This window comes from Pieris napi, chromosome 5 (assembly GCF_905475465.1).
Source record: "Pieris napi chromosome 5, ilPieNapi1.2, whole genome shotgun sequence".
Lineage (NCBI taxonomy): Eukaryota > Metazoa > Arthropoda > Insecta > Lepidoptera > Pieridae > Pieris > Pieris napi.
Genome location: NC_062238.1, coordinates 7457366 through 7475201, shown reverse-complemented (window position 1 = coordinate 7475201; position 17836 = coordinate 7457366). Strand labels below are relative to the sequence as shown.

Genomic DNA, 17836 nt, shown 5'->3' with positions numbered 1-17836 from the left:
ACTCTGAGACCGCTGTATTTCTGCCTGTTGTTCAGCTTCCACGGTCTTGTCTGTCATCATATCGAGCAAAACTTCGAACTTTAGTCGCAACATATTGTTCTCTTCCTCCAGCTGCTCCAATTCTTTCCTTAATCTTATATTCTCTTTGTGAGTTAATCCTGCCTTTCCTGAAGCTACAGAATACGAAGAACACGTTAATATTCGACCTTTTGAGTTGATAATATAACTTTCAAACTATTGATGGTCAGAGATTTAAAGTAAAAAGTGTGTACTAAACACCTACACAAAAATATTACAACCTCATGTAGAGCTGAGAGTTTAATTAGAATTGTATCTTCCAGAAAGAGTAAGAAAATGTATGTATGTCTAACCTGGTATCCATTGCCCATCCTCAAACGATATTTCGAAATCACCAAATTTTAATTTAAGCGGTTGAATGTCAATAGATAATTCTTTTGCAGCATAATCACTACCAAATTCATTTCTTATCACCGAAGTATCAAATTTTCTTACCGGAATACTTTTAGGTGAAAACTTGTTACTAAATAATGGCATTTTTATTAAATACGTGTTCCAACGTAACCCATAACAACTAATAGGTATAAAAACAATTGTTCATTCGGGATAGCAAAGCAAGAAGCAACAGAAACAAGTTGTCATGGTAACGAAATAATAAAACAAAATATTGCTTTATTGACGTAACAAATTTAGTGGTGAGTCTTTATGGAAGTCGCTCCCATTCATTTATGATGTTTTTGGCAAGTAAATCATAAAGATTTACATGTGTAGGTACCTACTTTACTGAACTAGGTAGTTACATTGTCACACATATACCCAGAACGCACCATAATCGTTACAACTACTACGACGAATACTTAGTTTTATTATTTTATTATGTAAGGGTTTTTAGCAGTAAGAATAGAATTATATTAAGATCAGTCTAACATCGACCACCGTTTAAATACGAGTCTAATATCGACTAACGTTTAAAATAACACTTGTATTTTTTAATCAATAAAGTTTCTTTTATATTTTTTTTAAAAATCTATTGAATACCGTCGCGATTTGACTAGGTACACTACTTGAATAATGCTTCTAAATTATTATTAATATAATATAGTTTCAAATTGGTTTTATGAACCAAACAATAAACATGACTAGAAAAATAACAACTTGTCAACGAGGAATGGAACGTAGAAGAACGTAGAAGTCCACAAATAAGAAACAAAACAAAGGTTTTTGATGCATTATCTCTATGTATTAATTATTAAACACGTGTGTCGTATAATACGAAGAGCGAAGTTCAATTGGTTTTGGAGGCTGATCCCCTGATCCTTGTAATGATAAAAATGCGAGCATTGTAATTTCTTAGAACATGCTAGTATGTTCTAATAGCATATTCTATAATTGCACCAGTACATTATTTTATTCATAGAATACTATATTATTTACAAGGATAGGACCACAATAAAACAAGAGCTACTTTAATACTGATATATTATTTTTAAAAAGGTAATAAATCTGAAATATTGTAGAAAAAAAAATCTGGAAAAATTCCAATTATGTAAACAATACTTTAAAACACTTGAATGTTGTATGTTTCATAACCAGTTAATATCACAAGTGAAACAAAAACCTTCTACCGGCAGTAAATGACATCATCTCACATTTATAGTTTGTCTTGATTTATATCAATAAAATTCAAATGTTGGTCAAGCCAGGTTTTTGTCCCGCAGATACCAAAATGGTTATGAAATGTTGATTATAAATACATAGTTGATAAAAAAGTCTCGTAATGTTTTAAATAATAAACGGTTATATAACGAAGTAAATAAATATTAAACACGGCTTATAGTTACTGTTTATAAAAAAATATTACACAAATATTCGGGTTTGCAAGACAATATCAACTCACGTTTCGTTTATTTATATAACTGATTTTTTAATCTTATAATTTTTTACTAGCAATACTACAAATAGTCTTTTATTTCAGTCAGTACTTAACAGTACTCCTATTTGCTCAAATGTAACCCTACTAAATACTTCAAATAATAATTTAATACTTCGGAAATTTAAAGTTAATAGAACTTTGTTCATAAATAAAACAATCACACAATTGCACTTATAGCTCAACATACATTTTAAAAATAAATAAATCAATGTGCTTTTTGTTCGCGACGAATAAATGATTTTAATTTATCGCGGATAAAATACAAAAATCTTAAATGATTGCACATCAATATATATAATCCACCTAAGCCAAAACAATTTTTTTTATTATATGTAACACAATTTACAGGCTCCGAATATTATTTCGTCCCATTCGGTGTTGAGACCCTTGGTCCGTGGGGTCCTAGCGCTATAAGGCTTTTTAAGGAAATAGCAAAAAGGTTAGTCGACATCACAGGAGACCGAAGAGCTGGCAGCTACCTCGGACAAAGATTTAGTCTAGCTATTCAAAGAGGGAACGCTGCTATATCTTCGGAACCTTGCCTAAAGGGACTTCTTTTAATAATATATTTTAGTTATTATATTTTAAGGTTCATTATTGTTTTTTTGTTATCGATTTTGTTGTTATACCTATTTTGAAATTAGACAAGCCAGACCTAGCGCGAACTATGACCCCACCATCACAAATGTATAACGTTTTTGACATTCGTAATTTCCGCTAAACCTCGACTCCAAAACTTACTCTATGACAATAAAAAATCTTTGTTATCGTTATCGCAAAAAAAGCAATAAAAAATTGAAACATATTAGAATTGATGTTCCCGTACAAATTTAAACAAATAACTTGTTGGCAGTGAACAATATTAAAGAACCTTTTGAAGGTTTACGTTTTCAGTCTACACAACATAACAGCTGGAATGATTAGAATTACCGCACCAATGGTGTAGGTTACAGCTGCGCCTGAGCACCAATATACTGAAAATAATTGAAAGATTAAGTAAAAAATAAATTTATGTTCATGAACATTTAGAATATTATTGATGTAGTATTACAAATCAGAAATCATGTTAAGCCAAACGAGAATTACTTTGCATTTAAAACTTCCAAGTCCCGTCCAAATAAGCCTTAATTTGGAAATTTTAATTCTATAAATTTATAATCAATGTTTCCCGGAGAAGATTTTTTATTTTTTTAATTTCATAAAAACACTCCAGCCCTAACAGGAGACCCTAAATTGACAAAAGTCAATAAAATTTACAGACGAAACAAAAAAAAGCAAAAATAGGAAATTAATTAGTAATAAGTAGTAATAACAAAATTACATAATAAAAAATACAAGAAATTAACTAACTACTATAGGCACTAAAAAATTAAAAACAAATAGTTGTATCTATTTTTGTATGCTGTATCATAAAAAAATAAAAACAAATTTTTTTAAGAATAAATTTTTTTTTTGAGGTGGACACCCCTTATTACTTAGGGGGTTGAAAGATAGATAGTAGCCGATTCTTAGACCTACTGAATATGCATATAAAATTTGATAAAAATCGGTCAAGCCGATTCGGAAGAGTATGGTAACTAACATTGTGACACGAGAATTTGAATATATAACACTAGCAGACCGGCCAAGCGTTGCTGTGGCTAAGGTTTTAGTTATATTACATAGTAGTAACCTATTCAAGGGACACGGTAGGAGAACACCAGTCATGGGGACCACCATGCTTTTTTGGTGGTTTTGCCATCTAAAAAAATCAGCTAAATTGTAGCTTATGTGAAACGTTGGTACTTTCAACACAGCGCTATCTGTTAGAATTGTGACTATCAAATAATAAACAAATATTGTGCAATAAAATAATATTGCAGGTATAAATTGAGATGTAAGCTATCCTATCTTTTCTGAAACTGCACACAATGTGCAAATTTGATTGAAATCGGTTCGGTAGTTTAAGAGTCCATAGCGGACAAACAACGTGACACGTAATTTATATATATTAAGATATATTACCTGTGGAAGCAATTAAAGGACCAGCGGCGCGAGCTAGGGCTCCGAGAGATCGTAATGTGCCCAAAACGGCCCCTCGAGAGTCTTCAGGTGAATGAGACGCCGCCATCGATGTCATACACGATACCGCAAAAGCCGTTGCTACAAAATATTACTCATAATAATTAAGAAATTATCGTGTTAGTTAATAATAAATATTATACTTACACAGAGCAAATAGTACAAGCCCCGCCCATAACCAAGCGAGAGGGCTCATGAGAGCTGGTCGCGGGACAGCGGCTTGTGCGACACATAAGAAGGAAAGTGGAGTTAACACCAATGCAAGTTGAGCCGCGCGTACAGCTCCGCGCGCGCCTAGACGCCGTGACGCACCTCCTTGTAGGACACTCATAATAACACCTGCAAACGATATATAATTAATAATAAAATAGGTCATATAATATTCAATTGTGCGTGTGAGATAAATATTTCGCCATTTAATTAAATAATCGCTTATAATAAAACGCATTTATGTCAATTGAAAATAAAAGCTCAATTAATAAAAAACGAAGTATTACCGTTCAATTTCTGAAACTGAGTTTCTAAATTGCTTAATATCGGTTCAAAAATCACTTTTACTTTTATTCTTAAATTAAGGTACCTAACTAATATTTATAACATTCCTGTTACATTAATTACATTTATGATTTTAGATCACATTAAAATACAAGCAATTTAAAAATGAAAAAGGTATTTATACTTTTCTGTATTTTTAACGTTAGTAATCATGTGACGAGAAAAAATGTTTATATTTCCACTATTATGTCACTTTATGTATGTATGAGAAAAAAGTGGCGCTACAACCTTTTTAGGCCTGGGCCTCAGATTTCTGAATTTGTTAATCTAATAGGCAAGTAGGTGATCAGCCTCGGGCCTAGGCAACCGGTCCTCACGATATTTTCCTTAACCGTTCGAGCGAATGTTAAATGCGCACATAGAAATAAAGTCTATTGAAGCAGAGCCGGGGTTCGAATCTACGACCTGACGGTTGAGAGCACTCTGAAGCCACTAGGCCGACACTGTTTTATGTATGTATGTATGTATGTGTGTATATACATAAACTATACTTTTTCTATGACTGTGTATTATATAACATTACCACATCTATTTTCTTTAAATTCAGTTTAATAGTTTTTTTCTAATCGTTCGTGTTCGTGTTCTTTTCAATATTATCATTTACGAACTCAAAACAGTGATAAAATCTGACATTTATAAGTGTACGTAGTTGCCACAAAACCTTCAAAAGAATTCATATAAAAGACCGAAAAACGAATCAATAAAGGTTGTTTACCCGCGAGTCAGTCAATGACCCGCATACTTTACACAATGCCACACAGTTTTTTACTTACTTATCAAAGTTAGATGCATTATATTCCTTACATATATTACGAGGTCTGTGGGTATCAAAACATGAGTGTGTGCAATGGCATGAGTTATTTTCGAAGGAGAAATTAGATTTAATTACGTATGGCGGCCTTGATTGAAACGTGTTTGTGTAACGAGAATCGTAATTCTAATAAAAAAATTAACTTAAGGTAAATACTAACGGACAAATTCGGTTCGCATGACTTTAATGAGAACTATATATTTAGAAGAAAAAACAAGCGATCTCTTCCAGGCAATCATATTTCATATTTTGAATGACGATAGGATCAAACACACATTTACATTTGACATTTCCCGCAATTTTCCCGTATTTTTTATTTAGAGCGTCCATAAATTACGTGAGGTGTTTAAGGGAGGAGGGGGTCGAGTCAAATCTCATTAAATCTTATTTTGGAGAGAGGTGGATCTCGGCAAATATCACGCAATTTTTTTTCTGATTGAAATTTTTTTTAGGAAAACGGTTGACCCTAAAGACCATCTCTGCAACTTCCCGCTAACTCCATACCTAAACGCTCAACATGTCACTTATTTTGTTTTTGAGCTCTTCGAGCTCAATAGTACGAATTCTGTGTTATTTTGAGTTCTCCGAGCTCAAAAAGATAGCTTCTTATGCGTAAGAAACCCACATTTTGAAAAATCTCACGTGAGATTGGGGGTTGGGGGAGGGGGTATAATAAAATCTCACGACATCTCACCAGGGGGGGGAGGGAGAGACAGAAAAAAAAAAAAACACCTCACGTAATTTATGGACGCCCCCTTACTACGAAATTCATCTCACAAATGCCAACTCGCATCGCATTAACAATTATGTTTAGTCTACAAAAAATTTCATCATAAAAACTTACCTATCACTAGAAACATTTTACCCTGCTGCATGGCAGTGTATTTAAATGTGTGATGCGTCAAAAATGTGAGAGTAAACTCCAGTCCAGAATACGTGAAAAGATAGATGAAGTAAATTAGCCCCAACTTATACAGAACTTTGCTCTGTTTAGCTGTTAAGTTTTTTACAGCACTGAATCTCATTAAATGCCATGGAGACACATAATCAAGGGATTTTGATAGGCTTAGTGACAGTGACGATCGTTTGTCCTGAAAGAAATTAATGTCAAAGACATATTCATACAGCTTCAAATTATTAAAGAATGTTGGATGCACAACAATTTTACACTATATTTACTCATAGTAATGTATTATGTGGTAAATCCAAGAACATGGATTGGATGGAACACGTGTACTAGGTGTACACACGTAAGAAGTGAAACTTCTTTATGACCTTATTTTTCGAAAAATGATCTACTATATGCAACTTTACAGAAATTGGTTAAATAAAGTTAAATTAGATAAAGTTTAACAAAAGGCTTTTATTATCATAGACATGAATACAAATACAATTATTTCATTTACCTTATTACTACTAAGATTATTACAGAATTTCATTGATATCGATAGAATTAATATACTATATATAATATATATTAATAATAATTACTATCATTGTTTTCGTTATTATATATTTTTGTATATATAATAACAAATGGCTTCGAATCTCTTCGGATCAACCGTGGTAAAATGTGCCGGTAAATTTTTTTCCAACGCCGATAAAGAAGTTTGACATCAAAAAGCAACATGGCGCATAACCGAAAAATGTGACGCGTAACGAAAAAATGTTACACTAAATTTTTTTCCAACCCCGATAAAGAAGTTTCACTTCAAAAACGAAAGTTATCAATTACTACATTGTGCATTAAAAAAATACAAACCTTTGATAATGTTTCTGGTATACAAAAAGTGACAAGAAGTATATTTGCAACAGATAGGGACAGAGCATACAGTGCAGGTCGTTCACCCCACATGCCCCAGGAATTATCATTGTTTTTTGCAAACCAAGCACCGGCCAAAGGACCCACAATAAAACCTATTGAAAATGCCAAACCTATTAAAGCCTGAAACAAGAATTGTATTTTGAAGAGATTTGTGTTTTCATGAAAAAATTAATAAAGAAATGTGGTATACTATAGTTTTAAGGTGTGAATAAAAGTATTTTAAGTGCCCATACTAAAAATAACTAAATTTGCCAATATAGTTAGGTAATCACTTTTTATTTCACAAGTTGTTTATATGCAATATACCCATTTTTAATAAATATAATATAAAACAAATTTGATTTACATATGTTACAATTTGTATGAACATAACTGAGAATTAGGAATTTCCAACCATGTATAAATTAAGACAAAGTATTTATAACTCTTATTTTATGTATAAGTTTTACTCAACTCACCATGCCTCTAGCTCTATTTTTATCATTGGAAACATCAGTTACAATTGCCATGCTAAGACTAACATTGGCCTTGCTTAAACCACCAATAAACCTTGCTAACACAAACAGGCTGAATGAACTAGCATAACTCCATAAGCCATGAGATAAGGCTATTCCTATCTGAAATTGAATATAAATTATCATAATTATTTAAAAGCCTCTTGTTTACATATAACATTTTTCTAAACAAGAATATGATAGAAATATTCTAAGCATCAGAGATAAAAGGTTTACAACATTTCAAAATTTGAGTTGATAATGATGATAACAATCTCAAGATAAATAAACTATGTCACATAAATAGTGAATTACAACTCACCAGACATAACAGTAATAAGGGCTTTCTTCCATAAGCATCTGAAAGGCTTCCTACTATAGGGCTTGTCAAGAATTGTAAAAAACTATACAAAGATCCTAGTGCACCTCCAAATAAAACAGAGGCAAATCTTTCAGGAGCGCCAGTTATTTTCTGAAATCTTTGGACGGCATTTAAAAGAGAAGAGTATAAAGTTGCTTTATGACCTTCCTCTTTATCATAATAGTCCAATAGCGACGGTAGTAAAGGCAAAATCATTGTAAATGCGAGCAGGTCCAAAAGAAGAGATACAAAAATTAAACCAATTGTCTTATTGTTGGAAGGCTGATATTCAGTTACTTCAGGCTTTGTTTCCTTTTTGAGGGATGAAATATCGTTTGCGTCGTGAGCATCATACTTTCTCTTCCTTAAATCGCCGTTTGTATGTACTTCTTCCTAATAAATAAAAATATTTTAGTTCAACAACAATAGAATATATAAATATATCTAGCTTTAATGTACTAACATTCAGTTAGATAGGCATTCACTTTCTATTTCACAAGTTGTTTATATCGAAATATAACTTCAGAATATTACCTATATAGTTTAAGATTTAACATACCATTTTTACGTAGTGATGAACGGCTTATTAAAATTTAGATTTATATTATTCAATATTTAGTATAGCAATTACACGAAAACATTGTATAAACTTTCACTTTTAACGTTTAGGTACTCTCAAACTATTCCTCGTACTTGTATAGTGTATACAAAAGAAAACACAAATACTAACTCAATACTACAACGACGAAGGAACACTGACTTAATACTTATGAGTTATGAGTTATGACTATTAATCACTATAAGTGTAAAGTGAGTAGTGACTACTGACTAGTGACTCGACTATCGTAGTGTTCTGTGCTGATTACTAAAAAAAGTCAGAAGAAATTTATTTCATTACAAATGTAATAATTTCATTATTAAAGAAATTCAGAGAAGTTAGTGTTTGTTTTTTTGAACTTAATTAAGATCTTAAAATTGCCATGGGTATTATTCAATAAAAAAAATGTAATTAAAGAAATCACTTCAAGTCTCGACTGTTTGGGTAGATACTTAAGGGAAAGACGCTACTCAAACGCATGGTCGTCTGGCCGAAGTACACGTTACTATGGTTATATCTCACTTCCCTTTCCTTGCATTCAAGTATTTTTGTTACAAATTTGAGTGTAGCATCATTCGATTAAAATCAACACTGATTTCTTTTAATGACTGGATACCTATTCAAGATTTAATTTCATAAACTAATATGTGTTTAGTTTGTGTAGTCTAGATGTGAAATATGTTTTAGCAAATCTTCGCAAATAGTGAAACTTTTCCAGAGATTAAATTATAACATGGATTTCTACGTATCAGTGATGATATCAAAAAATCATTTATTCATTTACTTCACACAATGTACACTTATTAACGTCAAAAAGAAATACATATTGAATGCTAAATGCTTCCTAATTTTACATTTACTGCCAAATTTCAAATCAAGGGTGTAGAACGGAACAGAAGAACTGGCAATAATCTCTACGCCATTCTTTTTTCAAAACAAAGAATTGTCCTTTATCAGCAGTAGGCATGGTGAAATAGGAGCACGCACTTACATTGTCGTGGGAACAATACACACTTACATTCTCGTGGGAAAAACACACAAATTCATAGTGGAAATAACTAACATCATAGCATACACGAATTTAAGTACGACCAGTTACCACAACGACGAGTATGACGCATGGCCAGCCATATTTGGCCCCCTCGTCATATTTAGGAAGAGAGACAATCCGACGCATGGACGCCGGCACAAGCCATTACATTTAAGCGACCATGACTATCGTTGAAATGTGAACTTGGATATACAGAGAATGTTAGTATTGTTCGTGTTGTTGGTCTTGGCAATTTGGATTATGGATTAACTGCGTTTTCTTAATTAAAATTGGTTCTCTATTATTTCGACCAAAGAACTTGTATCCATGGTCTTGTAATAAAAAAAAAAACTGGCTGCGCTTGATTTGCAGCGCCATTTTGTTTCACTACAGCGAAACATATTTTGCGAGTGCTAATATTGGGTTATATTAACTGTTTAATATAATCTATTATGGGTGAAGATAAAGGTATATTTGTATAAAATAATTCGTAAACGACCTTTTGTGTAATAAAACAGTAAATATTATCCAAATATTGCATATTGCAGACCGCCGACGGAGATCACGTTCTAGAGAACGACGTAGGACTCGTTCCCGGTCTAGAGATCGCCGAGAAAAGAGAAAAAGCAAGTCAAGATCACCATCGAAGCGATCACGTCGCCGCAAGCCTTCTCTTTACTGGGATGTACCACCACCGGGTTTCGAACACATTACGCCATTGCAGTATAAAGCTATGCAGGCTGCCGGTCAGATTCCAGCAAACATTGTGGCGGACACTCCGCAAGCAGCTGTTCCAGTTGTGGGATCCACTATAACACGTCAAGCGCGGCGATTATATGTGGGAAACATACCGTTTGGTGTGACAGAAGAAGAAACTATGGAGTTTTTCAACCAACAGATGCATCTTTCTGGGTTGGCACAAGCTGCTGGCAATCCAGTTCTGGCGTGTCAAATCAATCTCGATAAAAATTTTGCTTTTCTTGAGTTTAGATCTATTGATGAAACTACCCAAGCTATGGCGTTTGATGGAATAAACTTTAAAGGACAGAGTTTGAAAATTCGTCGTCCTCATGACTACCAGCCGATGCCTGGAACTGAAAATCCATCTATTAATGTGCCTGGTGAGTTTTTTAACGGCAACACCTTGTTTGCTTCCTGTAATTTGCTTTTGCATCTAAGTTGTTTTTAGAAAATTATGCTACTAACTGGACCTACTACCTTTTGTCCTGACATATCATGTATTAATGTAATTAGGCATGATGATAATGAAACTGTTGGCATGTTTTAAGGATAGTGTAAAATTATTTAGTTAGTGTTCTTTTTTGCAATTTTTTGGTTTAATGATAGCATTCCTGTTTGAAGCACTTGGAAACACTTTAAGAATTATAAAATGTATACTGCAACAGATTATTCTCATATTTAACTACTTACTCCTACCCAAACAACTCTTCAATCATTGTAATATATATATATATATATATATAGGTAAACCATCTCATACACATAACATATTGTTAATTGCAATATTTGATGAGTTAATAATCAATGATACTGTTGATTTTTTCAACTTATATGTTCTACACTTAACACATTTAAAACAATCTAGGAATTATATTTGATTTCAAAACCTATGAAACACTTTTTTTGAAAATAGGAGAGAGGAATTGTCTCATTTCATTGCCTGTGAATGTGGCTTGGTGCTTTACTGGTATCAGTTTTATTATTAACATATCACATTTTACATGTATGTTCAACTTTGGGAAATATTTTTTTACAGCGGGTGTCATAAGTACAGTTGTTCCAGATTCACCACATAAAATATTTATTGGTGGTCTTCCTAATTATCTTAACGAGGACCAGGTAAGTTATATAAGAATCATAATATTATCAGTATGTATTAAAAAAACGGCAATGTTCAAATGTTCCTGAGAAAATAATGTTGAAGAACAGATTTAAAAATACAAGTGAGAAAATAAGCAGTATTGGCATAAACTATTTATATGTATCTCCCAAGTTATTTTCAAACTTTTAAGCTGTTCTTTAATCTTCCAATCTTTGAATTGGTTTGTGGCTAAAATGTAAAATTTATTCAAGTTAAAACCTTTTATACATTTGCATTGTATGTTGCAGGTTAGTCACAAAGAACATCTTCTTTATAAAGTTGCAATCCTGTGGTTAGGAATAATGGAATTTAGGAATCCCAAAACCAATCGCGATCTTTTGTCACATAGCTTTATACCTGCGAAAATCGAGAGACTAGTTTAGGTCCCCCTTAGGCCATAGATGCCGCTGTTATTTCAGGCGAGATTCAACAGTTGACAGGGCTACGGTGCTGCCAGCAGTTAGCCGCGATATAATTTCCGTTTCAGGTATTTCAGGTACCCATGACGAGCGTGCAATTGCGTGCGTTCAATACATTCTTTTTACATCTCACTGATAAAGTTTGCTTTTTGCCCCTCCCTAGCTTAGATTTGGCACATTCGCGGCCCTCGTGTCACTGTTGTCTCTCATTCTCACCCATACGTCTTGTTTGAACGAGACGCCGGCACAACAAGGCAAGTCTCCTAAGTTCATATCTGATTATAACTTGCGCTTAGGACAGTCAGATTACTATTTCATAGACATTGTCGATTACATTAGCCAACATTAACGGGTACAAAGTATTAGTTCTGGAAACACTAGATTTTATATAATTATTATTTACAAGTATTATGTGTAAGTAAGTACATGTGTAATTTCCACTGGAAATTTTCATTTAATGCGTAATGTGACACAGGTAAAGGAACTTCTGATGTCCTTTGGACAATTGAGAGCCTTCAATCTCGTAAAGGATTCTTCCACGGGCCTCAGCAAAGGATATGCATTTGCTGAATATGTTGATATAACAATGACAGATCAGGTAAAACCAATTATAATCTGGATCATTTGTGTTAGAAAGATGTTTCTACATGTTCAAGTAAATTAATTTTTCAGGCTATTGCTGGTCTCAATGGAATGCAACTTGGAGACAAGAAATTAATTGTGCAGAGAGCAAGTATTGGTGCGAAGAATTCAACATTAGGTAATTTTAAATTTGCGAGTTTGCTTCACATCACACACTACACATGCACACTTGGCTTAGGCACCTAATGACAGGCATAAATGGCTTAAGTTGGGCATTAGGTTTTGGTCCGGATAGTAGTACTAATGGCAGGGATGAAAGTTTAAGTATGTTTAATATAAAAAAATCTTTACAGCTATGACGGGTGCAGCTCCTGTTACTCTACAAGTAGCCGGTTTGACCTTGGCCGGAGCTGGTCCGCCCACGGAAGTACTGTGCTTGTTGAACATGGTCACCCCAGACGAACTGCGCGATGAAGAAGAATATGAGGATATCCTTGAGGACATCAAGTAAGTAATATCTACTTGTCTCCAGAAGGTGATCAACTAGTGTTGTGTACAATTTAATTTGTGTAGTAATGTAACCTTGTCCTAAAGTATACAAGTCTTTAAAAATATTTTTTTCGTTATGTTATCTCAGCTGTTTGCTAATAATTTATTTTTTATGTTTTCAGAGAGGAATGTAACAAATATGGCTGTGTACGCAGTATAGAAATACCACGACCCATAGAGGGTGTGGATGTACCAGGTTGTGGAAAGGTATATTAATTTTATTAGGTTTTTATTTTTCAAGAATATACATCATTTACAAGAAATTTATTTCAAATGTAAAAACACACACTAACATTTAACTAGAACACTGTTATATTCTGATTGATACATATTGTTAAGATTTCCTTATTAAAGTTAGTTTTATTTTTGCTAATTTTAGTTATATGGTCAGAAAGTAATACAATACTTTTTACATATTAAGTTGAAGTACCATATCAATTCTCATATCAGAATAACAATATATAGTTAATTTTCTGGTTTCTCTGTACGAATTTTTTTTTCAGGTATTCGTTGAATTTAATAGTATTGCTGATTGTCAGAAGGCGCAACAAACACTCACAGGGCGAAAATTCAGTAATAGGGTCGTAGTAACCTCTTACTTTGATCCTGACAAATATCATAGAAGAGAATTTTAATTCATTCTAATTTTGAAATTTCCATTACCATATTGACATGATTATTTACGTGAAAGTACATGTACCTTTTAAATATATTGAATGGTGAAATAAATAATGAAATTTTATTATTGTTTTATTTCGAACATAAAATTATTAAATCTATGTAGCCATTTAAAATTATATTATTAATTAAATTGAATAAACTTAAATTTACACTTGATCATTTTGCATAGCTGGCTGGTATGTGTTTAATGATCCGGTCTCTGCTGACAGTACCATCTTTCTCATAATTGCGTAAAGCACTCCACCAACTAATAACATTCCGATGCCAGACATCAAGCTGATCGCCCAAGCAGGCACGGAGTTTCCATCTGAAAAAAATTGAGTTCGAATTTCAAATCTGCATATATGTAGGTCGCAGAAGTAACCTTGTCCACCAACTGCAGGGTTATATGTGTACAAGTCTATATTATGTAAGTTTTGGGACAACAGCTTGATATGATGTAGACAAATAATGTTCGAAGTGATACCTACAATCACCTCTAACATTTGAAGTTATAATTCTTTTGGCGCATTAGGGAAAAAGGATGAGAGTAAATTTTTACGATGCGCGCGCACACCGTTACAAAAAATCGACACCCTGAAGTTAGCTATAGTCAACATTTTAGTTTTTTCTATTGTTAGTGTCGTTTTTTCTAAAAACGTAGAATAAAATTTTTGAAAGATTTTTATCGTGTTACGCCAAAGAAGTATAACTTCTAACGCGTGTACATAAGTACACGCACGTTTTTCTTCAATACAAAATAATCTACTGTGATGAAAAACTTACGATAATATGTGCGGGTCATAACTCTTCTTCCTCGCAAGATTTTTCTTCTGGCTTCAACTTCATGGCTCAATGTGCTCAGAACCACTGAAATAGAATGTAAAAATATTTAATAGTAATTTATTTATATAAGCGTTTATTAAAAAAACTATATAACACATACAACTTTTATAAATTTAAAAAAACCTAATGCCAAATAGGATATCATAGTAATTAGACTAAATCTTTTCTTTATTAAGATATGCGTAATAGAATTAAACGAAGCTCGACAGGTATGGTCTCTACAAAAATCGTGTTATTAGTAGGTATTATATGAATTGTGACGTGCAAAAGCAAATTTGTCTAGTGGATTTGGCACATACTAACAGCCATTATAGAATAGGCATTGATTGAGCAGGCAATTTCTGTGCTTTATTAGGCATAGGTATATCAAGTATGTACTTCAATATGACGATAATGGTGAATCAGAATTTATATATTGTGTAGGTAGTACATGTATCAACACCATATAATTATGATGTACTTCAAAAAAGTACATATTTGTATTTCGACTTACCAAAAATAACTGCTAAATAGAACAATAATGATTTCCTTTGTGCCATTTTCACTGTTTATCTAATTTTTTATGCTATATTAGTACGAAATGGTTTCACTGAAAACTGCGACTATAATGTTTAGAACACGCTTATCTCTAAGATAAGATAGGAATAGATTATATTTAGTAGAAGGGGCTTGCTTGTAGGTCGGTTAAATGATTCACTTGTTATACTTCATAACTACGGATTTCAGTGAAAATGACCTAATTATTCAAGACAACGGTAATATCAGGGTTACATTTTTTAGAAGAATAATAAAATTGGTTATCAAATTTCAGTCTCAGAATTTCCTTAACATTATTCGACTTATTAAAATAATTGTTCTGAATTGCAATAGTGATTCGCAATGAGTAGGTAAAAATAAATAATTAACAGCCCTCACACACAACTCTCCCCCCCACATTTATGTAGGTATGTTTTACTGGTAAATTTTCCTTATGGGGTAGTATGTGAACAGGTTTCTAAGTTGAAATGATTAGTTAGTTTTCTGCCAGGAATTTATTAGCAAACTATAAGTCACATTAAATAATAAATTAACTGAGCTGATTTTAAATATTGCATGGTGTGACTATTGTTTTGCCATAATTATCAAATTGTAATATTAAAACATTTTAATTACATACCAACTATCTATTTATTTACATCTAGAATACATCACTAATCTATTGCTTAAAAATATTTTTTAAATTTGCTTCTGATAAAACTTGAGCAGTAGCAGATTCTGGATTAGCTTTTATTGTGATTTGTTCGGATTCCTTGTGGCTTATAACGGAAGAAACTGCCTTCTCTACTAATTCTGTATCTTGTACACCTTCCTCTTTCAGTTGTTCATACTTCTGAATCAGTTTCTTTGTTTGAGTCTCGCCATAGGGACTTAGCATGTTCAATCCTAATCCATGTCCTTTCATATGAAATTTTCTGCAAAAATAAAGTTAATATTATGGTCTAATCTGCAGGATTAGTGCGTTCATTGGTTATTTGATAAAAGCCAAAATTTTATATATATTTATAATTAGGATTAATATATGTACCAAGTTGCCTATCAAAATTTGGCCGCGTATTTTAAATAGATTTTTGAGAAAAAATTCACTCTCTTGTTTTTTAAACCTTTGTTTCAAAACATTGTCATGGCAATTTACATGAAGATTTAAAAAAATCGCGTTTGCTATTGCACACCTGTCCGCACCTCTTTGGTTTTGATTTTTAGCAAATAACTGATGAAAGCACTAATCCTGCTACAGGACCTCATACTATTATAACAACTATACTTAAAACCATTTGCAATAAATGCTGAAAGGGCTGAAGTCCTGGTAAATGAAACTTATATAATTGAAATGATAGGCAAATTATTAAATTAAGAAGGTTTTGTGTCCACAGCTATAATGCCTGTATCACTTAAGTATATGAAGCTTTCCAAGAAGAAAGTATGTATTAATAAAACAGGTGTGGAAGCCGGTTGGCTGTTTAAATCAAAATTATTATTACCGTAATCTTATGTAGAAAATGTGTTTGTTTGTTGTCTTATTCATAATATTCTTTTAAAATATTTAAAATGACAGCAGTCTTTAAATTGGAATCAAAAAAGATATTATAAAGATTTAAGTTAGATCATGGTTTTTCTAGCAGACACTTACACCCTAATTGCATCTTCTTTATACAAAATTTGCCTTATAGGCTTTTTTTCTGGCTTCGGTCTTGCAAACTTTGGTTCCACTAGGGGTGGGAAGGCTTGATAAACATCAAACCAAATGGGCCTATCATCTGGTTTTAGAGCCCCATGTTTGAGCAATCCTTCAGCTCTAAAAAATAATAGAAATGTATGAAAATATATGTGATGGCAAATGTTTATTACATTCTGCTTAACTTATGGCACAACAACATTTAAAACCAAACCTATGTTTTTATATGTAATTAGTAGATCATTTTGAGAAAAGAACACTGAAAACTCGCAAGGAATATCGTCCACAAAGCACCTCTTTTACTTTTTTAAGTTTAAACAAAAATCTATAGCTTATGCAAGCATTTTTAATTCAAGAAATATTTACCTAGTAAATATTGTTCCAATTCTTTCCAATCTACTTGTCGCCATGTTACTGGAGGGAAAACAATTAAATTAAATCCAAATAGTTTTTTCTAAATCAATTTAATGTATAACTGCAATCACATATTTACTTAAAAAACGCTATTGGGGTTATTAAAATGTTGATATTTGATAATATATATAGGGTTTAGGTACAAAATAAAAAAAATCAAATTTCACAGACTTCGAATCATAGAGTATTAAAACTGAAACTTTGTCTAATGCCAACCACAGACTCAATACGAGATTTAAATTGGGATGCGACGAGCGGATCTGATCATTATATTTGTCTACAAATTGAATTGAACTTTAAAAACTATAATATCATGGACTGACCACAATGTTACGGTTGTGTCATCACAACAACGTTAAAAAAGTGTTGCGATAAAATCGGAGATCGCCGCTTTTATACTGTTCTGTTCATACATTTGTTTATTACGCTTGTTTAAAATTTAGCGCGGCCGTTTTCGTCCTACATAATAAAACCGATGCGATTTTCATCGTAGCGTCGGCGTTGTTATTCCATTTAAAAACTTGTAAGCCAATGCAAGGCAGGCGAATTATATATGTAAGTATATAAATTTAGAACTATGTATTTC

The 17836-nt window shown here is 32.5% G+C and overlaps 3 protein-coding genes across 5 annotated transcripts; 1 reads left to right on the top strand and 2 right to left on the bottom strand.

Annotated features, from left to right (window-relative positions):
- Positions 1-1480: 1480 nt before the first annotated feature.
- Positions 1481-8827, bottom strand: LOC125049419 (major facilitator superfamily domain-containing protein 10). 2 transcript variants are annotated; one of them, XM_047648691.1, is made up of 8 exons: positions 8618-8826; positions 8020-8451; positions 7662-7820; positions 7141-7323; positions 6223-6469; positions 4160-4351; positions 3956-4093; positions 1481-2925 (listed from the first exon to the last, which is right to left on the bottom strand). In XM_047648691.1, exons 1-8 carry the CDS (start codon positions 8618-8620, stop codon positions 2834-2836), a joined length of 1446 nt encoding a protein of 481 aa, XP_047504647.1. In that variant the 5' UTR covers positions 8621-8826; the 3' UTR covers positions 1481-2833. The 2 variants fall into 2 exon arrangements, with proteins under 2 accessions (XP_047504647.1, XP_047504649.1); XM_047648693.1 differs by lacking the exon at positions 7141-7323 and having other exon boundaries at positions 8618-8827.
- A 1191-nt stretch (positions 8828-10018) lies between these two features.
- On the top strand, positions 10019-13860 carry LOC125049420 (splicing factor U2AF 50 kDa subunit). Its single transcript, XM_047648694.1, has 8 exons — positions 10019-10154; positions 10235-10807; positions 11464-11546; positions 12463-12585; positions 12660-12747; positions 12923-13076; positions 13241-13325; positions 13622-13860. Exons 1-8 carry the CDS (start codon positions 10139-10141, stop codon positions 13751-13753), a joined length of 1254 nt encoding a protein of 417 aa, XP_047504650.1. The 5' UTR covers positions 10019-10138; the 3' UTR covers positions 13754-13860.
- Positions 13861-15776: 1916 nt separating this feature from the next.
- Positions 15777-17391, bottom strand: LOC125049422 (28S ribosomal protein S23, mitochondrial). 2 transcript variants are annotated; one of them, XM_047648697.1, is made up of 4 exons: positions 17330-17391; positions 17203-17250; positions 16792-16956; positions 15777-16075 (listed from the first exon to the last, which is right to left on the bottom strand). In XM_047648697.1, the coding sequence occupies exons 2-4, from the start codon at positions 17244-17246 to the stop codon at positions 15820-15822; spliced, it is 465 nt and encodes a 154-aa protein (XP_047504653.1). In that variant the 5' UTR covers positions 17247-17250; positions 17330-17391; the 3' UTR covers positions 15777-15819. The 2 variants fall into 2 exon arrangements, with proteins under 2 accessions (XP_047504653.1, XP_047504652.1); XM_047648696.1 differs by having other exon boundaries at positions 17203-17385.
- Positions 17392-17836: the final 445 nt, after the last annotated feature.